The 24,186-nt window shown below is 41.9% G+C and overlaps 1 protein-coding gene across 1 annotated transcript in view; it reads right to left on the bottom strand.

Moving 5' to 3' along the window:
• FKBP5 (FKBP prolyl isomerase 5) overlaps positions 1-24,186 on the bottom strand; it is a 71,482-nt gene that overhangs the window by 9,785 nt on the left and 37,511 nt on the right. Inside the window, exons 5-10 of the mRNA XM_089514803.1 lie at positions 21,119-21,233; positions 6,734-6,890; positions 5,991-6,081; positions 4,962-5,045; positions 4,314-4,499; positions 1,464-1,703 (exon numbers count right to left, since the gene is read on the bottom strand). Of these exons, the coding sequence (XP_089370929.1) occupies positions 1,464-1,703; positions 4,314-4,499; positions 4,962-5,045; positions 5,991-6,081; positions 6,734-6,890; positions 21,119-21,233 (873 nt within the window). The remainder of the gene's footprint in view (positions 1-1,463; positions 1,704-4,313; positions 4,500-4,961; positions 5,046-5,990; positions 6,082-6,733; positions 6,891-21,118; positions 21,234-24,186) is intronic.

The following is a 24,186-nucleotide window of genomic DNA, read 5'->3' as shown; positions in this document are numbered from 1 at the left end:
AGAAGTGGCATTTTGCTGCTTCTCCATGTTCCCAAAAAGCACCGGATTGGGGCCTCTGGGCTGCTGGTGAGGCTGCCCTGTCCCCAACCCAGCAAGAAATGCGGTAGCTGCAGGCCATAGTCTGTAGAATAGTATAGATTCCTGTAGCACCTTTGAGACTAATTAAAGAAAGAAGTTGGGAACATGAGCTTTTGTAGACTTAAGTTGACAATATCCTCTCCATCATAACATCTTTACTAAGGACTGAAACAACATGCAGGCATCTGACTAACTCTCCTATTATCTTTTTTGTCTCCTGTTTAGTTTGCAACATCTTGCCTGATGAAGAAACCCATGGAGCTTCAAAAGCTTGCAACAAGTATATTGTGCATTTCGGTTGGCCAATAAAAGTATCACTGATGGATTTTTGTTTGGATTTGTTAAATGGCCAACACAGCTACCCCTGCATGTTTTCTTTCTTTAGTTAGTCTCAAATGTGTTACAAGATCTCTCTACATACAATCATTAAAAGTACAGCAGACCTTTTCAGTTTTCAGTCTTAGCAGTGCTAGGTGTATAAGACTCAAAACTCTAACTGTAATTAACAGAGCCAATGAACCTTCTAGATGAATTAGAGTTGCCAGGTGGAAACAGGACAGAGCTCCTGTTCCTTTAATGGTTCTGAGGAAGTAGAATTTCAGTAGGTGGAACTTGTGTGATACACCTTCTACACATTTAGGAGCCCTGTCCCTTTTCCCATTTGGCATAAGACGAGTGCAGAAAAGGACTGGAAAGATACAAGAAAATCGCATATAGCATCATCTTGAGAATATAGGGAATTGTGAAATAGTAGTGTACTTACTACTCCCTGTGTACAAAAAAAATTAGTTTTTATCTGAAATTATCTCATAAGACTAACAGATTAGGAAACAGTATCAATCACAAAATGAATGCATCTGAGACTTTCAATATGTTACACATCTACATCCTGGCCTTGATTCAGAGGTCCATAAATGTGTAGAATTTTGTTGCTATGACACATTGTAGTTCTGTAACAACATAATTTTCTCTCACTGCTTTTGATGGAAAAAAAAATCCCAGTTAATACATGTGATCCAGCTATACAATTGAAAAGCCATTTCTTACCACTGAAAACAATGGGAAAGGCTCACTGATTTTAATGCAACCTATCCTTCCTTTTAAAATGTCTTGTATTGTGACAAAAAGGAACTTATATGAATGAATTTCCTCCCAATATAAAAGAAAAATTATTCTGTGGTGAGATGTTGAAAGTGATGTTCCTAGGTTCTCTCCTATGCTACTACGAGAGTACCTGTAAAAGTTCTTCCATAGGTGAAGCCCGATAATCCCCCAACACAGCCCAAAAGAAAAGAAACAATGCTTTGCTAATATTTTTGTCTGATATCATTACTTGGTACAGTTTGACAATGATTGGAAGGTAGCCATATTGGCATGGTGCAAACCTTAGCATCTCTCTCTGCAAACTTCTTGAACATGTTTGCATATATCTTTCGGTCACGCTCATTGTGTTCCTTTGTTTTCTTCTGACACACTGTGATTTGTGACTTGGCTGCTTTGTTTTCTGGATTCACTTCTAGCACTCTCTGAAAGTCACATTTTGCCAGCTCAAATTCATTCATGAGTAGCCGTGCTTCTCCTCTTCTGTACAAACCCTTTTCGTTGGCCTGGTCCAGTGCTAATGCCTGAAAACATACATTCCTACAATTAACACAACTCAAATGACTCCATAAACTGGGAGAACACAAAAATGGGGAAAACTTGAGTCATAAAGGAAATGTGGTCAGAAAGAACATTTATCAAGGGGAATACTTTGCACAGAAGGTCTGTGTATCACTATTTTGTTTTGCTTTAGTTAAGGATAGAAGCCATAGAATAATAAACATGAGGGGGAAAAAAGATTTGATTATATAGATATAAACAGGTCTGCCCTGTAGAGGGCACAGTATAGAATTATATGTAGATTCTACAGATAACCTTTCATTTAAAGAGGTTGGAACTGGGCAATGCATGCCCTCCAGATGTTGTCAGACTTCAATTCCAGTAACTTCCTACCACTGGCTCTGCTGCCTGGGGCTTTGCTGACAAGCTGTCCACCACTGATTTATATAATTATGACTCAAAAGCTTTTCAGACCTATAGTTTTCAAATCCAGTTCAGTCAAACGCACAGCAAGAAGAAAGGTAGCTTTAAAACCAACATGTCACTCAGGACCAGTGAAGACAGCACATAGATGAAGAGGAAGAGCTCTCTCCACATCCCATCCCATTAAAAATGTAAGCATCAAAAGGCCTATACTTTTAATGATAATCCTTGCAACAGTAGGTTGTTTCTAAGGATTACTGGGCATGAGTGGCAAGGACTCCTGTGCACATCCTGTGTGGCTAGGCGGTGTGTGTATATCCCACCTACAGCCCTTCATCACATCTAAAATGTTTATTTTTGGAAAGGCAATATGGTTGGACTGAGACTTAGACCCTGGGCTCTTTCTCAGATTAATCTACTTGTAGGATTGTTGTGAGGAATAAGTGTGTGTTGGTGTGTGTGGGAGAATCATATATACTATCCTTAATTCATTGGAGTAAAATACATTCCCTAGAGGAGTGAGAGATCCTCTAATGCAGAACACAATCCTGTATGCATATGTAAGAGTGGAGGAGTGTTAGCATACAGAGTTCTTTGGCTCTACACAAAATAGATCCATCACCAAATTCCTATACATGTTGTATATTTAATAACACTAGTAACAAAACTCTAGTTCCCAGCTGGTTTTAAATTGGCAAAGTAACATTTAAAACCCACAGTTTAGGTCTGCTGTATATCCTAACATTTAAAATGTAACAAGCATCTGAATATTATAACTAAAAAACTTGAAGTGATACGTTTTTATCAGATCCCACTGTAATCCAAGGAGTATTTTAATATATGTATATGATACATGGATGTATCTCAATATGTATCTCAAACACTCTGGTACTAAGAAGGTGCAAATCTGCACACTAGTCTACAAAAATGTATTTTGTCTCCAAAACTAATTGGAAATTTATATATTCTAGAGGACCAGCTATCTATAGCTATAAACAGAACATTCCATAAAAAGTAATATGATACAGTGACTAAATGCAAACGGATATTATGCTTAAAGCTTCCAAAGAGAGGCCTAGAAGAAAACCTATGGGCAATGTTTTGATGATGAGTCATAAACCCCAGATATTTATAGTTTTATTCATAAGCACATGCTTTAGTCTTGCATATTTATCTCACTAATGTAAATGTTCTGTTGCAGTTTTAACACTTTGTTCTGGCTGTACAAAATTCAAAGACCTGAATGTTGAACAAATATCAGTAACCACATTCTGAATACTTCTTGTGAAGCCCAGATTGTGGTCCACTCTATAATAATACAGCTATGTGTGATTAACTGATGGAAAACAGTGAGCAATCCACATAAAACTCCAATTGCAACAACATACTAAGAAACAAAAACATGGAAGCCATAGCTATTACATATCTTTTGTTAAAACAGAATACTTCCACATCATAGCCCCTTACAAAATGTTTTTGCGAGATATTAAGTAACAATATATGCATGCCATATAATTCCAATGGCATTACTATGAAAGCTCTTACAGCAAGAGAATGTTGTCATACAAATGGATGCAAACAATATATTTGTACGGATTCTATATGTGTGCAAGTTTTTAAAAAACAGGAAAGCATGATGACTCCCTTGGACTTCCAAGAGCACCACACGCCTGTGCAATCATTTGGGGCTATCCTAGTGTTCTTTTCATATCAGTTTTCTACTGTGTATGTAGCCATACTTTCTATAGCTGAGTGGGATATTCTGGAAAGAGCAACTCTACTCTTGTAATGTTTGTATGAATAAATGTGTCATGTGGTGCAGGAGTCAGGATCTTTAATGAGTAATTCTGATACTCATTTTCATTCCTCTTAGTTAAAGAGTACATGAGCTAAACTGCAATGAAGACGTCTAATGGATTTGTTGAGCTCAAGCAATTATATATGTAAACTCATCTTTAGTTGCCAAGATGACACAGAAATGTTCATGTTCTGAAGGTAATTATAGCAACAATCCATCTGCACCTGAGTGTTAGGAAATGATTTATTTCTAAATCTATTAGACAGTACTTTTTTGAGTGTTTAACTGCAGTCTTTTGGTACCTGTTTCTGGAGTCAACAGTTTGGCTGAAAGAGAGGTAAATGGGACATGACATGAAAACCATGCAACATCAATGGCCTTCTCAGTTCTGTACAGACAAATGTGGTTTTACCTTATTGCAGTACTCAATTGCTTTCACATACTCCCGCAGCTTCAAGTAGCACATGGCAAGGTTGAGAAAGGCTGCCAGCAACAAGGATTCTGAAGCTTTAGATTCCCTTTCTGATAAGCCATATTCCATTTCTAACCAGGACACAATCTTCCCGTATTGAATCACTGCCTGCAGGTACTTGCCCTCCTAAGAACAGAGGAAAGAAATGCCATGTGAATGGCATTCTGCAAACACATTTACTTCTGGAACATGAGTTATGATTGGAAAGCTAACAGATTTAGAAGAATGAGGAAATGGAAGAATTTTAAAAGGGCAAGAATATAAGATGAATGGGGGTTATAAGTGTGGGAGTAAGGACGTGAAAAAAACCGAAGTATCACAAAGACAAGTGTCCAAATGTTGTGGAAATTCTGTCACTACCTGTCTGGAGAAAAAAACACTTCCAGACAACCTTTAAACCAGCTACAAATCTCATGCCATCTCTATCTTAACCTTATTCCAGTTTACAGGCAGCTTCATGTATTAAAAAGCCAAGTTAAATGGGAAAGTAAACCAAAAAAGGGGAAGGATTAGGGTTGCTTGAGAAGCATAGTGCATTCTCAATGTCATTTCTTGACTTTTGTCATTGATAAATATGTTGCCACTGACCTTGAAATAAACAGTCCCTTTCTCTTTGACAATGGCAGCCTGTTCAAGTTTCTCTTTGGTGTCCATCTCCCATGATTCTTTGGCCTATAAACAAACATTTATAGCAATTGTTTGATAATGGTAAGCAGATGAATACCAGTGAATCAGAGCAGCCTTTCTGGCAACTGTTCGTACCCCTACACACAATCTGCCTCATAGAATCTTGTTTTCAATATTGACATTATTTGAACATATCGTTTCTGTTATCAGGGAGCACTGGCTTTTTTCACTGTAGCAACATGAAAAGTGGGCAGCAAACAACGGAGAACATTATTTTATGTAAAATGCACCCTTGTTAAGCTACATCTGGCGTTAGAAATTGAACAAGAAAAAGATATGGAGTAACCAAAGGTCCACAGCACTGAAATTAAATTTTAGAATTCCCCACCTCCCAATCTGGTCTCAGCTCCACTTAAAACCTTATTGAAAATACAGTCCTCAAGAAGCATGTTAGGGTGAGAAAGTGATGAAAGGAAGCCTCTACAAATCTCTCTGAGGGTAGAAAGGGTGGGGAAGAAACCAATCACCAAAGCTTCCTTCCTGAAAACATTTCCCATTATAGACTTAGCAGCACAGCTCTACCTTATGTACATCTTGTTCCTTCACTGTACTGTACTGTACAGAGATGGGCACATTCTTCAACACCCCAAAGAGGGCACAGCCTGTTCAGCAATTCTGCCCTGCCCTCCTTTCAGTACTGTTTGGCAGGACATGGATTTTTTTGTCTGCAACCCAAGAAAAAACACACACAAAAGAAACAAGCCCAGAACAAGTCCTGGACCCCACCCAAAACAATAAAACAAACTAACACACAAGAACACTGTGTGATCTTAGTTGACGTATCTGCTTTACCAAGCTTTGTCACAAACATACTGGAGGGATGAAGGGAGAAACAGGACATCCTAAATGTTTCCATTGCAGAAGAATTACTATGGGTAAATGCCAAATCTGTATGTGTCTGTTTACTGTTTAAAGACATTCCATTCTCACCTTTTCAAAACTCTTCAGTATAACTTCATAGACAAGGTCAGCATTAGGCCCTATGCCAAATGCAAGCTTCCCTATTTCACCAAACCCATATCTAAAACAAAGCAGAGAAACAAAAAGTTAACAGAAATGGCATAAGCTCAGGCATTTTATTCAGTATTCTGCATATTTATGCTCACATGGAGATAACAGTGACTAGCTACACATCAGGCCCTGGAGATTAAACAGATGTTGCCAAGGAAACAAGTGGCTAAGTAACTCATGTGTCACAACACAGCTTTTACATACTATACTACAGTCTTCTTTTTGATTCCTGTGATTTCTATTGAATACGATTATACACTGTGTATTCTATTAATGTCTCTTGAATGGATCATGCATTTTATTTTCCATTAATGTCATTTTCACATGCTTCTTGGAATCTCTGACAATCACAGTAAACACTATTTCTGTCTTCACCCTTTAAACATGCCTTTTAAAAAAATGTTTATGGCACAAGAACGGCCTAATACATGACAACCAAAAAGTGTAGTTTTTGCAAGAGCTGTATGAAGGCAGAAAATAATGTAAACACAGTTCATATGCACAGTTGACTTCCTTTGACAGATATTAATGGTTTCAACTGAAACAAGGGAACTGCAACAAAATGGTTATGTAAATACATATTTGCTTAGAGTTGAGTATTATAGGATTTGTATAATGTACATAAAGAGAGAAGGGATGCAATAGACTCTCAAGTTTCTTACTGAGCTCCAATATGCAAAATGCAGTGTTCTCCCCTCTGCATCTTCTCCAGAGCTTTGTCAATTCCAATGGGAATGTCATGGTCTTCTCCTTCTCCAACAGTGAAAGACACGTCTCTGCAATCAAACATTCTGCCGTCACAGAATCCCTTCAGATGGACTACATGGGAGAGGGGGAAAAATCATAGACTGCAAAACGCCATCTACTCAGAACACTTTGAAAAGAATTAATGAGTAATATGACCAAAATGTATTTTTGCTAGTGCTTGTATCCCATAAAGGCTGATAAGCATGATGGCTGTCAAAATAAATCCCAAAGTCACACTGCTTTTAACACTCTCAATTTCTAAAATGCAATCACCATCACTGACTTAAGAATGCATGAATGAACTAGCAACAAAAGGCCTTGAATTCACTGATACCAAGCCTAGAAATACATACTTTAGAGACCCCGAGAAATCATACTAATCACATTGTGGCCCAGTTCTATGAGCCACTACATGGATACCACAGCTGTTAATAATGGGCAGAAGTCCTGATGCAGAAGTGAGTCTATTGCTAATGGGTATGAACAAAAACTGGGATCCAGTGCTGCAAGAACCACTGGCATCCTGTCCTAGCATAAAATAGTAGGGAACCTGTAGGGCGTGTCAAGGATAAAGATTCTCTCTGATTCCTTGTGTGGAGACAAAGAGGGCTTAGGAAAGAATATGCAGTTGGAGGAATGTTTTGAGGAAAGGGCAGTGCATGCTACTATAACTGCTACACAACAATTCAGTACTTGAATCAGTATAACTACTGTAAATTAAAACTTTCAGTTTTAAAATCTCAACAGTTTCTGGTATTGCCACACTGTGGTGGGAATACAAATAATAAGGTTGCAGTAGCACTGTATTCTCAAACAAGAAGAATCTTATTCAAATTAGCAAAGCTACATGAGGATTCTCATTGAATATCTGTCTATTAAGACAGCACCTCATAGAAAGAGAGACAAAAACACGTGCAAGAACAAGTGCTGTATACAAGCAATATGTTCGCTATAACAGTTAATAATGTGTTTGTGGATCAAGGACAAGACAGAACACAACTGTTAGTCACACTCTTTCTTCTAAACTGCTCTGCTCTGGACATTGTGTCTTCACATGCCGACTTGTAAATTTAACATTGATTATTGCAAACTGCTCACATTTTTGGTACAACAGCATCGGCTAGTAACATGCAACAATAGCTATGGGTGTTTTTCCTTAAGGCAGGAGTAGGCAGTGGGAGTGGTATATTGCCTTCTCCTAATCCATTAGGAGCTGCATCCTGCCAACACAAGTGGAAGTGAAGAAAGCTCTCTTTTACCTTTAGAAAAGCCACTTCCACATTCAGACAAAGGTAAGCGGGGAGCCTGTACCTTATTTGAGAGCCAATTAGCACTTCCAAGAGATTTCTAGGAAGGCAGACAACATGATGCTTGGTGAGAAAACACTGTTAGAATAAAGCACCACATACATAAATCTCAAATATAAAACTGACCTGAAAAATACAGAGCAAACAATTTTTGGTAATTTTAAAGACCATCACATTTATTATAGCATATATCTTTGTGGGGTACAGTTCCTCTAATGTACAAGGTATTACCCTAAACCAGCAAGTATATAAAAATAGAGCTCAGAGGAAAGTGAAATGCAACAAAATGACAACAAGAGATTGTGATTTGCCAATATATTTTTCAACTTAGGGTAGCACTTCATGCATCTAACATCAGAAAGACTCCACAGCAGAAAAATGTATACTAAAATAAATTTCCTAGCCTTCAAGGTAGTACAAGAGTGTAGTTCTTATAGCAACCAATTAACACAGCTAATCCTCTACAATTTGTTAAAAGATATATGGTAGGTTGGAATTCATGATCGCAGTTACAAATGAATAAGTCTTGTAGCACCTTTGATACTAACTGAAAGAAAGAACTTGACAGCATGAGCTTTCGTAGACTTCAGTCTACTTCCTCAGATGCTATATCTTTGAATTCTACCACAAATGAAGAAGCTAAATTTATGCATCTGTAACTGATTTTTATCCATGATTCCTACAGATTCACAAATGTAGCAAAAGTGTACAGAATAAATAGGCATCATAAAAGTTCCCCAGCCCTGCCTTACTGGGTAGCAGCCACAGAGTGCAATGGAGGTATGTTCTTCCATTAATTAGGAGGCAAGAAACTGATGTTTCCACACACATACCACCAGTGATTTCCTGCACAAGGAGAAATTGCAACAGGGACCCTACTTCTGATTGTTGAATGAGGGATCATTGATAGGAGTGGGATTGAAACGTCAGACTGCTGCATCTTGACTGACAGGAGAACATGCCTCCACTGCTCAAACTGCAAGCTGCTCAGTTAGGGAGTATTAGGAGGTTGAGACAAGAGACCCTACCAATGGTGTCACTAGAGTTGGTGTTACCCCAGTTCGGTAACTCCAATGCCATTCCCAGGCTGCCAGGCACATCCCCAGCTGCCCCTTTCTGCCACCCAGCCAGCCCCCCCTGCCTTGATGGGGATGGGATGCTGCTGCCACCTGGCAGCATATTCTGGGTATGGAGGAGCTGCTGGTGAGTGGGCAAGGGAGGTGGGTCACTTTCCTGTCCAGCTAGCAGCCCTGATGGACCTGGAAGGCAACCCCTTCCCACTGGTTGGTGGAGTGGGGTGCTCCTGCCACCCTGTAGCCTTTTCCAGTTCTAGCAGAGTGGGTGGGCAAGTGGGAAAGGGAGGTGACTTGACCCAGCCACCAGACCTGCTGGACTCGGAGGCTCTCTAGCAGCTTCTTTCCTGTTCAACCAGCAGTCCTACCAGACCAGGAGGATCTGTTGGGTGGTAGCAGCAACCGACCCCCACCAGTGGTTTCAGCCAATGGACAGCTGAAGCACCCTGGTTGGCAGAGGCAGGCAGCCAGGGACAGTGTTGGTATGGATGGGAGTGACAGTCCCACCAGGTGTTCACTCCTCTCTGAGGTGTCATTCAGTGTGATCCTTATCCCCACATAACTCTTAGTGATGCTCCTGAACCCTACTAAGCTAGGTATACATAACTAAGTAGGTGAAATCTCATCCATAGTCAACAGACAGAGCAATACCTCACTGGAATGCTATGCAACAGTAACTACTGGCCTGTGACCTGGTCTCTTAAGGTAAATGAGAGCTTTGACATCATCCTGTATCTCTTCCCCTCCCCTAAACCAGAAAACACTAAGGTGTGATTTAATAGGAAGGTGCCAGTAAAACTATATTTCCTGAACATTGTTTCTAAGGTCCAAAACACACTGCAGAAATAATCCAGCTTTAACTGCCCCAGCTCAGTGCTAGGGAATTCTGGGAACTGTAGTTTTGTGGGACATTTAGCCTTCTCTGTCAGAGACCTCTGGTGCCATAATAAACTACAATTCACAGGATTCCTAAGCATGGAGCCAGGGCAGTTAAAGGAGTTTCAAACTGGATTATTTCTGCAGTGTGTTTTGGATCAGTCTCACAGTGTTTAGTCTCAATATATAATATGTTTGCACATAATGCTAAGCTAAGATTTGTTTAAACCATGGTTTATTGAACAATCCAGATTCAGTCTTGTAATAATAATATAATATAATAATAATTAATTTATAGCCTGCCCAATCATGAATAATCTGGGAGGGTTACAACAGTAAGAAAAATACATAGCAATAACAATAAAATGAAAAATAACATAGCAGTTCACAGTAATAAATAGCAAGAAGAATGCAAACAAATAACAATAGCAATAAAAACTACATAATAATTAACATAGTAAATCAATACAACTTAAAATTAATCCCCAGAATACATGGCAAAATAACGGCGCGGTACAGACCAACCCCAAAGGGCGGCCTGTCAGCGCCTGTTTTTCCACCGGAGGGAAGCCTCAGCCACCAAACTGCGCAGGAAGGGGGGGAGGGAATCTGAGCCATGGTGAAGTAACAATGCCTTATTCAGCCAGGAGGACCAAAATGCAAAACCTTTCAAATCATTGCATTGTTGATAATATGCAAAGTACAGACATCCTGGTTTTGGTAAGCTAACAAATACATGTAGAGGGATAAAAAAAACATTATCTTGATTAGGCTATGGATGATAAACCGAACTCCTTGATAAGCTGTAATTCAGTGGTTTCATGCTTGCGTCTCCCTATAAATTTCTTTGTTTGAGACTGACTCTCTGTTAATGTGGTCTGGTTTTTTTTTTTAGACAGTAGTTGTCTTAGGATACAACAAGGTCTGGCAACACATAATCTACACTCACCCCAGCCATTTTTTCAACTACACAACTACCCCCACTGTTGAATTTTGGAAGCACGATAGCATTCTCCCCCTCCAACATGACACATGGGGAAAATGCAGCTTGTTTTGGAGATTTGTATTTCCAGGATACAAAACTCTCCTCTTTCTGCAGCAATATGATTTCGGCAATCCAGAAGTGGCTTCTCGCAACCTCTGGTTGGTGTTACTGGATTTTTGTGGTGCAGCTCACAACATGATTTCAACCTGGCCTCCAGACATGCCAGGGTTGCACATCCTGCCTAGAAGTACTGTACTAATTTTATATACAATTCAGGGATACTGCTGTCTTGCTATCTGTTTCATCATCATCTACAGCACAGGATCTTCACAGGGTTGAGGAAGTAACAATCCACATGTGGTTTTTCCTTTCAGAATTTCTTCCATCAAGGTTATAAATCTGCCAGGTGTATTCTTCTTTGTTGGTTGAAGTTGGATATTATAACTTCAGTAAAAAAAAAAACACACACACACAAAAAAAAAATCCAACCTTAGTAGGCCTGAGGAGGAGACTTTGTGGACCAGGGAAGAAGCTTGAGGGATTCAGTGGCCTTTCCTCTCTCTAATACCTTGTATAGGGACAGCACACACCTCTAAGCAGGCATTAATAAATTGAAAGCTTCCTCCAGGACACCAGTTATTATGGGAAGAGAGGGTAAAAGATGATGACAGTGACAGGCAGTAAAATCTGAAAATGCAGTTGCTGCAGCCCCGATCCAGCGCACAAAGGGACGGCATAATGCCACCCCTTTAGGCTCATCTGTTGAGGCCTTATTAATCTCAAAGGGCTACAAGATCTCTCTACATATCATTTCTTTAGTGTCATGCAAATACAGGGTTACTCTTCCCCCCTTTTAATGTTCTTTATTGCTGTCAGATAGGTGTCAGAGTACCTGTACAATGTAATGAACAAATAAAAGTATACCCTGTAACTATGATTATCCAGTACATTGTCTCCTCAACACACACACACACACACACACACACACACACACACACACAAAACAGCAGGAAAACACAGGAGTTTCTTCTCTGGACAACAGAATAAGTTACTGCAATATTTTCTTATCTCTATATGTTCGTTTCTGAAATGTTCACCTCAGGACACTGAGTGTGTATGTCAAAATCCTCTAATTTATCAGCTTCAGTAATTGCCTAGGGCTTGGGAATCACTTAACTATGTAGAAGTCATTCCTTTCTTGGGGGGTGGCCCTAGTCTACTTTTAAAATGATAAGCATTTGATGACTGGAGCTTATTAGAAGGAATGATTCCACATGGATTGTAAATGTAACTGGAGAAGAAAAACCCACAACCTGATTATCAAAGTTTACTTAACTGCTATCTAAAAGAGATCATTTGGATAAAATTACACTTGGATTACAGAATAAGAAACTCCAGCCAGACTAGGGAACATCACTTCAGCTGCTGAGCTGATTTATTGTTCTCTCAGTGCCTAGAGCGATTTTGTTTTGAAGAGCTCAGAACACTGTGTTCTGAATGTGGCTGGCACATGAACTCTGAGCACTGACAGCAATTTGTACTCTGATTAAAATGGCAGAGGGGCTGTAACACAACATGGAATGCAAATATTCAAATGCCTTGTGTTTTAGGAAGTAGAGATGTGAATTATGCCCTATCAGTCAACCTAATAACACTGTCTACAAAAATACAGTGCAGAGACTTTACTTCTGGTACACACATATTTTCTCCCATTCTAATTATAGCAGTGCTCTTATGAATCTTTTTTTATTAGCTCCCAAGTTAATATTGGGTTTGACTAGAACGTAGTAGAAACACTATCTGTTAATTCATTGCTGCTGTGATTTTACTATCTGCTTGCCTTCAAAATACAGTCATAACTAATCCTCTGATTTTTTTTAAAAAAAAACACCTTGCTCTGTTCATGTTAAATCATCCATGCATTTCTACTTCATTGTTTCTGACAAAGAATGTGAAACAGGGTTCTCAATTCAAAAACTTTCATTTCCCAGAACGGAGGATAATGGTTGTATCCATATGTTTAGTTTTTTTCAGAGTAATTTATCCTCCTGCCACCCACTTCTGATTTCTGGTACCTTATCAAATTTACTAACAAAACAATAATCCATAAATAATAATAAATAAATAAAAGCTTTATTTATATACCGCCCTTCAAAACATCAGGGCAGTTTACAGCAATGCAAAATACATATACATAAAATAACAGGGCAAGAAACAGCAACATTAATACAATTAACTTAAAACTCATGCCAGGTCATCAGTGCAGCTGGCAAAAGGGGGGGGGGAGGCATTCAGGGGGAGGAGTCAGGGGTAGGCCTACTCAAAGAAAAGTGTTTTCAACCCCTTCTTAAATTGGGCCAAGGAGGTAGCTGAGCGGAGTTCAGTGGGCAGCGAGTTCCAGAGGGTGGGGGCCGAGATGGAAAAGGCCCTTCTAGAGGTGTTAACTAATCTAACCTCTGGGACTCTTAATAAGTGCTGCCCTGTTGATCTGAGTGTGCAGGGCGGATTGTACGGAGAGAGGCGGTCCTCTAAGTACCCTGGACCCAAGCCATTTAGGGCTTTATAGGTTATAACCAAGTACTTTGAAGCATCAGAAAATGCACAACTTGCTAATAATTTTTCAGTGCAACTCAGAAATTAAAACCATAATGGAGAAGAAATCCTAATCCAAGGATGAACTACATGTAGCCAGGGTGGGGGTGGGGGCACATGTGGCCCTTGGCCTTGTTGAATGTGGTCCTCTAGCTAATTGCCAAAACCCATTGTGAGCAATCAGATCTCTAGTAGTTCAGATCTCGAGTAAGAGTAATCTGTCCCTCCCTCCATCAAGAAAGAGGATGGTAAGGGAAAGGCAATGGCAGAAAGAGTGGAGAGCTCCACTTAGGCCCCATTCCCACTGGGCTATAAAGTGAATCAAGAATTGGATTATAGGGACATCATTCCCATTTGAACTCACATTCGATCCTTGTTTAAGGAAAATCGTTCCCATTTAATAATAATAATAATATGTTTTATTTATAGACCGCTATTCCGCGATGATCATAGCGGTGTACAGTAAAATCGTAATACAGTACAAAATACAGTTAAAGGAGGGAGAAGTCTCGTCCTTCAGGCAGTCCAAGATGTTGCTGGTCTGCCTGATGGCTCCCTCTGAGGCCGAGATGACAGTTGAGGAGGGAGGGGCCTCTTCCTTCAGGCAGTCCCTGATGTTGCTGGGTCTGCCTAATGGCTCCCTCTGAGGCCGAGATGACAGTTGAGGAGGGAGGGGCCTCTTCCTTCAGGCAGTCCCTGATGTTGCTGGGTCTGCCTGATGGCTCCCTCTGAGGCAGAGATGACAGTTGAGGAGGGAGGGGCCTCTTCCTTCAGGCAGTCCAAGATGTTGCTGGGTCTGCCTGATCTCTCCCTCTGAGGCCAAGATGACAGTTGAGGAGGGAGGGGCCTCTTCCTTCAGGCAGTCCAAGATGTTGCTGGGTCTGCCTGATGGCTCCCTCTGAGGCCGAGATGACAGTTGAAGAGGGAGGGGCCTCTTCCTTCAGGCAGTCCCTGATGTTGCTGGGTCTGCCTGGTGGCTCCCTCTGAGGCCGAGATGACAGTTGAGGAGGGAGGGGCCTCTTCCTTCAGGCAGTCCAAGATGTTGCTGGGTCTGCCTGATCTCTCCCTCTGAGGCCAAGATGACAGTTGAGGAGGGAGGGGCCTCTTCCTTCAGGCAGTCCAAGATGTTGCTGGGTCTGCCTGATGGCTCCCTCTGAGGCCGAGATGACAGTTGAGGAGGGAGGGGCCTCTTCCTTCAGGCAGTCCAAGATGTTGCTGGGTCTGCCTGATCTCTCCCTCTGAGGCCAAGATGACAGTTGAGGAGGGAGGGGCCTCTTCCTTCAGACAGTCCCTGATGTTGCTGGTCTGCCTGATGGCTCCCTCTGAGGCCGAGATGACAGTTGAGGAGGGAGGGGCCTCTTCCTTCAGGCAGTCCAAGATGTTGCTGGGTCTGCCTGATCTCTCCCTCTGAGGCCAAGATGACAGTTTAGGAGGGAGGGGCCTCTTCCTTCAGGCAGTCCAAGATGTTGCTGGGTCTGCCTGATGGCTCCCTCTGAGGCCGAGATGACAGTTGAGGAGGGAGGGGCCTCTTCCTTCAGGCAGTCCCTGATGTTGCTGGGTCTGCCTGATGGCTCCCTCTGAGGCCGAGATGACAGTTGAGGAGGGAGGGGCCTCTTCCTTCAGGCAGTCCCTGATGTTGCTGGGTCTGCCTGATGACTCCCTCTGAGGCCGAGATGACAGTTGAGGAGGGAGGGGCCTCTTCCTTCAGACAGTCCAAGATGTTGCTGGTCTGCCTGATGGCTCCCTCTGAGGCCGAGATGACAGTTGAGGAGGGAGGGGCCTCTTCCTTCAGGCAGTCCCTGATGTTGCTGTGTCTGCCTGATGGCTCCCTCTGAGGCCGAGATGACAGTTGAGGAGGGAGGGGCCTCTTCCTTCAGGCAGTCCCTGATGTTGCTGTGTCTGCCTGATGGCTCCCTCTGAGGCCGAGATGTCAGTTGAGGAGGGAGGGGCCTCTTCCTTCAGACAGTCCAAGATGTTGCTGGGTCTGCCTGATGGCTCCCTCTGAGGCCGAGATGACAGTTGAGGAGGGAGGGGCCTCTTCCTTCAGGCAGTCCCTGATGTTGCTGTGTCTGCCTGATGGCTCCCTCTGAGGCCGAGATGTCAGTTGAGGAGGGAGGGGCCTCTTCCTTCAGACAGTCCCTGATGTTGCTGGTCTGCCTGATGGCTCCCTCTGAGGCCGAGATGACAGTTGAGGAGGGAGGGGCCTCTTCCTTCAGACAGTCCCTGATGTTGCTGGGTCTGCCTGATCGCTCCCTCTGAGGCCAAGATGACAGTTGAGGAGGGAGGGGCCTCTTCCTTCAGACAGTCCCTGATGTTGCTGGGTCTGCCTGATGGCTCCCTCTGAGGCCGAGATGACAGTTGAGGAGGGAGGGGCCTCTTCCTTCAGACAGTCCCTGATGTTGCTGGGTCTGCCTGATCGCTCCCTCTGAGGCCAAGATGACAGTTTAGGAGGGAGGGGCCTCTTCCTTCAGGCAGTCCCTGATGTTGCTGGGTCTGCCTGATGGCTCCCTCTGAGGCCGAGATGACAGTTGAGGAGGGAGGGGCCTCTTCCTTCAGGCAGTCCCTGATGTTGCTGGTCTGCCTGATGGCTCCCTCTGAGGCCGAGATGACAGTTGAAGAGGGAGGGGCCTCTTCCTTCAGGCAGTCCAAGATGTTGCTGGGTCTGCCTGATGGCTCCCTCTGAGGCCGAGATGACAGTTGAGGAGGGAGGGGCTCCTTCTTTCAGGCAGTCCCTGATGTTGCTGGTCTGCCTGATGGCTCCCTCTGAGGCCGAGATGACAGTTTAGGAGGGAGGGGCCTCTTCCTTCAGGCAGTCCCTGATGTTGCTGGGTCTGCCTGATGGCTCCCTCTCAGGCCGAGATGACAGTTGAGGAGGGAGGGGCCTCTTCCTTCAGGCAGTCCCTGATGTTGCTGGTCTGCCTGATGGCTCCCTCTGAGGCCGAGATGACAGTTGAAGAGGGAGGGGCCTCTTCCTTCAGGCAGTCCAAGATGTTGCTGGGTCTGCCTGATGGCTCCCTCTGAGGCCGAGATGACAGTTGAGGACATTTGAATTCGCGTTCGATACTACTTTGATCGATTTCTCCAGCGAAAACCCGAATCAGTGGTGGATAACACAGGTTATCCTGACTGCACTTTTCCAGAGGGTTTTTTTGCAGCTGCTGGGTCGGATCCGGGGCAAACTAATGGGAATGATGGGTGTCCAAATTGGTATTTTAGGAGGGGAGGAGCAATGTTCAAGGGGCTGTGCTGGGGGTGTCACCAGCTTTGTCATCTTTCCTGCATTCCCGGCACCATTTTCCCCCATTCGTGTAGCCTTTCCCCTGGTGGAGTGGGAAGCAGGGCAAGGCGATCGCGTGTGTAGACAAATTTTTTTTTTTTAAAAAAATAAAGGTTTCAATCGCCTAGGCACTCTGTCGGGTGTTCGATCATTGCGAATTGTTCCATTGGCCTCCAAACACAGTAAGCGCATGACGCCCCCCTGCCAACCACCCCCCGCTCGACACAGATCGATGTGTGAGAAGACCCACTTCACTCCCTTTTTATAACTATTATTTCTTCTTTTTCCTTTTCCTGTTTTTGCTGAGTGCCTAAGCGCCTCAGCGCTCCAGCAGACCCATGTTAGGCTGGGGCAACAGGGCCCCAAAGAGAGGGAGACAGAGAGACTTCTACACTGGAGAAATCACCTGGTTTGGCACCGCTTTCACTCTTTCCTGGCTCGAGGCTATGGAATTCTGGGAGTTGTGCCCACAACAAACTCCAACTCCCAGAATGCCATAGCCTTGACCCAGGATGCTTAAAAGCAGTGCCAAACCAGGTGATTTCTCCAGTGTAGATACAGCCTCAGTCTCTCTCTTTCTCTCTCTGGTGTGCGCGCGTCTGCATGTTCCCCTGCCTGCCCCTTCTGGGAACTGGAGTTTTTTGTGGGACTGGGCGCGCGCATGCACACACGCACATGCACACACACGCACAGGAAGACCTTTGGATGTGAATTGCATCCCCTCTTATTCTTCCTCCTCCTCCTCTTCTTCCTCCCTTCTTCTTCCTCCTCCTCCTCTTCCACTCCAACTCTCAGAATTCCATAGCCTAGAGCCAGAAAAAAGTGAAAGAGGTGCCAAGAGTGTGGATGCAGCCTCTCTCTCTCTGGTGCACCCATGCTCCCCTGCCCCTCCTGGGAGTTGGGTTTGTTGCTGGCCGGCTGGGCCCTTCCAATATCTCCTCCTCCTCCTCTTCCTTCCCTCTTCCTCCTCCTCCTCCTCCTCTTCTTCCTCCCATCTTCCTCCTCTTCATCTTCTGTTGTTGTTGTTGTTGTTGTTGTGTGCCTTCAACTCCTTTCTGACATATGGCAAACCTGCAGAGTTTCCTTGGCATAGTTTCTTCAGGAGGGGGGTGTTGCCTTTACTTTCTTTTGAGAGGCTGAGAGAGTGTTTCTTGCCCAAGGTCTCCCAGTGGGTTTGCATGGCCAGTCTGTCTCCTCAAATTCTCTAACCACCAAGCCAGAGTCCTCTTCTTCCCCCCTTCTTCTTTTTCCTCCTCTTCCTCCTCCTCCTCTTCTTCCCCTCTACCAATCACAATGATTCCTAGCCGTCCAAGCACTCAGGTGCTTCAGCGACACACACACACACACAACCCAGAAAAACAGGTTTGAAAGATGCAAATGGAAACGGGGAACAAAAATAGCCCGAGTCAAAATGCATTGAAGCAACTGACGTCACTGTGACGTCTAATCACCTAAGCGCTTGATTGACAGCTTAAAAAAGGAGAAACCAGTTCCAGACAGGCAATGGGAATGGGGAACAAAAAAGTCCACGTCAAAATACAACAGAAAAATATCAATGGGTATGAGAACATGGGTCAAGAAAAACCAAATCTGTGTGCTCCCTTTTGTAATGGGAACGATGGATGTGATTCGAATACGACTCGGGAACTCACTCCGAGTCTGACTTGCAGCAAGATTTGTCGCTTTAGCACCCAGTGGGCATGGGGCTGTTTGCTTCATCACCCAAAGCTGCTAACCTTTGGCCCCTAACAGGGATCCCAAAGGAACACCACATTAAAGTTCTTTATCTCCATTCCAATTCATTGAAGTCTCTTTTAACTCAATGTGAAGTAAGTAAAGATGTGGAAAATATTTATTCTTCAACCAGCAGATAGATTGTTCATTTCTAGATCAGCTATTGTTTCATATTAACCCATAATACTTTTATTAACTTATAAAAATCAGCCTGTTTGTAAAAAGGCTGGCTACAGCTTACTAAGGGATGTTTTGTTGGTTTGTTTTTCTCATATGGGTGTTGTAAACTGGCATCTGCCTACCAAGAGGAAGAAAAACACTTTGAAACCTTAGGTTGCTTGTAAAAAGTCTTTATCAGACAATTTCATCCAGCTACCTTATAGTGTACTTCTCTTGCAGACGTATTTTTACAATGGAGTAAACCCAGTGATTTTAGCAACTCTTTCTTGTAAACCTCTGTCATTTAAGGAATAGAAGTAATCAATGATAAGTAAGGTACATAGGGGGAAGAATATCTAGCTCTGTTTCTTTTGGGTAGAAAAAACTGAAACACATCATATAATCATCATGCTAAAATCTACTACCACCAATAATAAACAAGGGCCAAAAGTTAATATATTTAGGGCATAACTAGATGTTGGAGTGCAAAGATATAGCCGTGTTAGTCTACAGAATCAGTACGTAAAGAGATCTTGTAGCACCTTTGAAACTAACTGAAATAAAGAAGTTGGCAGCATGAGTTTTCGTAGACTTCAGTCTACTTCCTCAGATGCATATAGAGAATATGCCTCTAGGATGTACACTGAAGTTTCTGAAAGTTCATGCTGCCAACTTCTTTATTTCAATTAGTCTCATAGATGTTGGAGTGGAAACTATTAGAAGGTGTTACAATGCATAAAATCCTGAAAGAGTTTGCTACAACTATTGGATAGACTGGAACAGCCCAAAGTTAACCCAGAGTAAAAGTAGTCCTAAGGAATTTCTAATACAACAGGCTGGGATGGGTTTTGACTTCTACTGTCTTCTACTGTAAGCTCTGCTAGTTCTTGGCCATTTTGGCCAGTTAAGGTTGAACTGCAGCCCTAAAATTATATTATTATTAGTAGTAGTAGTAATGAAAAGATAGGTGTAGAAGTAGGAGTTTGCCAGGGCAGCTGATATGTTTTACAAAGAATAGTGGCTTTAACTGCAGAGTTTTACTGTTTTGGATGACATATGTAAGTATGGCACTAGCTGATTTGCCAAAAGGGAAAAATCCATCCATTTTGCAAGACTGCAGTTAGCTCTCCCACATAACCTCTCAATCCATCTCAGAGGGAAAGCTTATAAAAACACAGACAAAGTATTAGACTGGCAAACTCTGTGTCTGCAGACTGGACTTCCTGATTACTTTTGATGCCATGGATTGTCATGTGTTACAAAGACAGAAGTGAAAGCTTCTCATAAAAGACAATGGAAAAATCAGCACTATCATAGCTGTGATTTGGCAGTAGTTATACACCCTGCCCCCCTTCTGCCCAGCAGAAGCAAAACTAGAAGTTCATAGTGTTTCAAATGCAGGTCTTCTAATAAGGAAAATGTGAACTGTCATGAGTTTTTAATAGTCTAGAAAGTTACTCTTCCTGCCAATGTTTCCTGTGAATAACATAGTACCAACACTTATTCCCCCCACCCCCACAACAGATTAGGGCAAATATCCCATGTTAGAAATATCCATATAACACACATATATTGCAAATGAGTATGTGGGAGAGGACGGTGAGGAACTTCCATATACCTGAAATATAGTCCATCCAATGTTACTACATACTATAAATAGGGGCATGAGGTGGTCTATATTATCATCTCCATATTTTACTTGTGGACTGACATTAATAGAATTAATACAATATGTATGCAATAATTGTACAAGTATAATAAAGAATTATCACCTTTGTGTACTTTACTGGTGAGATAAATTGCCACAAAGGCATGTCTCCACTGTAGTATTATAGATTAGCATACTAACAAGAGATTAAGATATATATGGGACAATTATAATAATAATAAAAGTATTTATTTATATCCTGCCTCTCCCTGTATTGGAGACAGGATCTAAAGTCATTTCTATGGAATTCTTTTTGTTAATAGCAACAGTGTGGCTAAAGCATCTGAAATCACCACATTTTCAGAAAACATACAGCATAGCAAAATACACACACCTCTACATAGAGATAAAACATCTCTGATTGCAACACAGTTCAATCTAGTTAAACTGACCCCAAAGCCCCCTCCAACTCCAAAGCCAGGGCTCATGGAGACACATTGTGTTTTTGTTACTCCTAACAGTATAAAAGAAAGATGCCAACTAAAAGCTGGTAACAGAGACAGCAATATTCCACAGAATTCAATTGCTCCAACCCCACCCCTCAGCAATCAGCTACTGAGCTATGGTTCTACATTCACATCACACTTACTTTGTACAGCTGCTCCTTCATTAGGGTTGGAGTATCCTTCACCTTTCTGTTTGATTCTGCGGATAATTCCTCCATTCTCAAATAAATCTTCCCCTTTGAAATCAAGCAGCTCAATCTGAAGAAGGGGAAAAAAGACCAAACTTCAAAGCAATGATGTTACCTAAATTGGAACAATGTAATACTCATATTTTGAACAAAAGGACAAGAGAAGGAAGAATGAGATCTTAGGGCTGACTGATCCACATGGTCATTCTTCTAATCAGTTGCTTTTCCCATGTTCATGACAAAAGGGTTGTATGAATTATTCAGTCCAACTGTGGCATCTCCTCAAAGTGAACAATTCAGACACAATATCATGAACAATTTAAAGTGAACAGAGGGCTCATGGGAGTCATCCCTACACAACAGCTTATTAAAATCAATAATGGAGTCAAAATGTCCCTGGTCTGAGAGAAATACAACCAAGCAACAAGAAAGCAGTAATTCTGTGAAGTTCTACAGTATGATATACCATAATTCCTTTCTTTCCTTTCTTTCTTTAGCTGTAATTGAGTTCACTAGAGGAAAAAAAAACAACAAGGCATAGAAATGTAATCGAGAAACCATGTTTTCCCAGAGCCTGGGTGCAGTTTGCATACTCCATTGTATCCTATCAAAATGCCAAGATGGGTTTTTGCTATTTGCTTTGCACATGTTTCCATGACTTTGTAGTAAATAAGGGTTGTACAGGTTAGCAGAGCAAGGAGCAAATCACTGTGCTCTTCAGTGACACTCCTTTCAAAAGAGGCAGCACATCTTGATTAAAAGGCTCATGCTATGGTTAAGAGAATCAGCCACATGCCATGACCGTTGCCAACTAGCAGTTCAATTCACTTCTGACATTTCCCCTCTCTCTTGCCAATATGTGCAAAGCAAATGACAAAACCCAATTATTTTACAAAGGCTGTATCCACACTGCTGAACCAATCCAATTTGACATTACTTTAACAGCCATGGCTCAATGCTATGCAATTCTGGGGACTGTACTTTGTTGTCACACCAGAGGTCTCTGACAGAGAAGAATATCTCACAAAAGTACAGTTCACAGATTTCTACAGCACGGAGCCATGGCAGCTAAAGTGGTGTCAAACTGGATTATTTCTGCAGTAGAGATGCAGCCTTAGAGATACAGCACCTAAACAAGGCTAATATTACCATTGTCAGACTTATCCATTAGATTCTAAAAATACCATTAACCTCAAAGTCTAAGGGAGCTTCAAAACTAGGCTTTAATCATGCAATCATTCTGCTTCATTCATCATTTGTTACAGGAAGTCCTCTAACCCTCTCAGTTTCCCCACCACTTCTCCCATTTGTTTTCTTTCCCAAAAGCATGAATTAGGAAGGAAAAGATGCAATAGCTTCAGAATCTCTTTTTAGAGCTAGCACTATGAGCACTCTATGTGAAAGCACCCTAAAATAACCTGATTGCACTACTGTGATAGAGAAAAAATGGAGAGGACAGGCAGTAGTGGAACTTGAGCTGGTCCTCTACAATACTACAAAGACCAATCGTTGGGTAGCAGGTGATGGGGCCATTGCAAACAGGCCTAACATTGGCACTTGGACTTATATAGGCATGTTGGGGACCATCAAAGCTGATGCTGCTCACTGCTGCCCCTTTTCTTTTTATTTTCAAAACAAAATAAAAAATGAAAAAATTTAATCAGGGTGACAGGCAAGGTACATGCTCATTTTACTTGTTTAAAATTAAATATACATATATTATCTATTTCTGCAATAAAAACTGCTTATTCACAAATAAATATGTTTATTGCCAGGGTGGCAGTAATGCCTATAGCCATGAGAGTTCCCTAAGTGAGCTTAAAAATCAAAACTCAAAGTTTTCATTTTTGTTCTTTCCCTTTTCTATCAGTTTTTTAAAAATGTTTTCCCTCTCTAACAAATGAGGGAGCAAAAAAAAAAATAATAATAATAATTGTAAAGCATGGAAGAGTGTTGAAGGAAGAAGAAGAGAAAAATATCAGTTCTGAGCCTCTCAAGTGAAGTATACATCCAGCCATCCGTTGCCTCCCCAACATAAAATCATGAAGATCAGAGTTTAACATTTATGGCTTCACAACTGGGACAGGCAGGTGTGTGTTGTGATTGCTGTGCACATAGAAAAGCTCTGAACAGGTTAGCAATCTGTCAGCCTCAGTCATTTCCATACTTATCTTTCAGGATGTTGTCTAAATGCTATGAATACTTAATATATTAATTTCTTTAAATCACAATGAATTCCAAAATGAATGCAAAATGTGTAAGGGAAGACAATTTAAATGCTGCTTATATAAGTCAATTGTTATGTGAAATCAGGTAAGAATGGCAGGAAAAATAATTCTGCTCAAAAACCTGTTTGTTTCTCTGCAATTAAATGTAAAACTTTGACATGGTCAAAATATATTTATTTCAGATGCTCTGAAATAAAACGTTTGTTAGAAACCAAAACTGCACATATTCCGGACAGCAGCATGTTCCTCGATGTTTTAAATATTGGATTAATGGTGGACACTATTTGGTGCTTTGCCTTATGTATCAACATGTCTTTGGCTGGCCCCATATTCTTTCTCCAATAATCTTTTTGGTTGTGGGAGAAGGTATGCCTCTACTGGAACCAAACTTTTTCCTGTCTGCACCCAAACTGTAACTGTCCCAAGCTAATAAAACCAGTACAATGTGCAACACTGCTTCACCACTACTGGATAATGCTTATGACATATGAAAGTGACACAGATCTTTCCATTCACCTACAATATATACATATCTGAAGTACCATATTTAAATAGTAAAGATAAATGTCCTCATATAGCCCATTTTGATCTTTCAAGTCTAAGCTTACCCATTTTCCAAGAAGCATCCCACGTGTTAGAAAATGTATGAAGAGGGATTTCCCTTTCAGCAAGGTTCCCTTCCCATACCCTCAATTACATTTGAATAGCAATATGATTGCTGAAAAATTACGGCTAATTCAAAGGTGTAACAGAGAGACATTGCTTGCCCTTACAAATGTTTTAATAAGCCAGACA

This window comes from Sceloporus occidentalis, unplaced genomic scaffold, assembly GCF_023333645.1.
Source record: "Sceloporus occidentalis isolate IW3139 unplaced genomic scaffold, rSceOcc1.0.p SCAF_3, whole genome shotgun sequence".
NCBI classification, from domain to species: domain Eukaryota; kingdom Metazoa; phylum Chordata; class Lepidosauria; order Squamata; family Phrynosomatidae; genus Sceloporus; species Sceloporus occidentalis.
The sequence above is the reverse complement of the archived record's forward strand: the minus strand, read 5'-3'. Positions and strand labels throughout refer to the sequence as shown.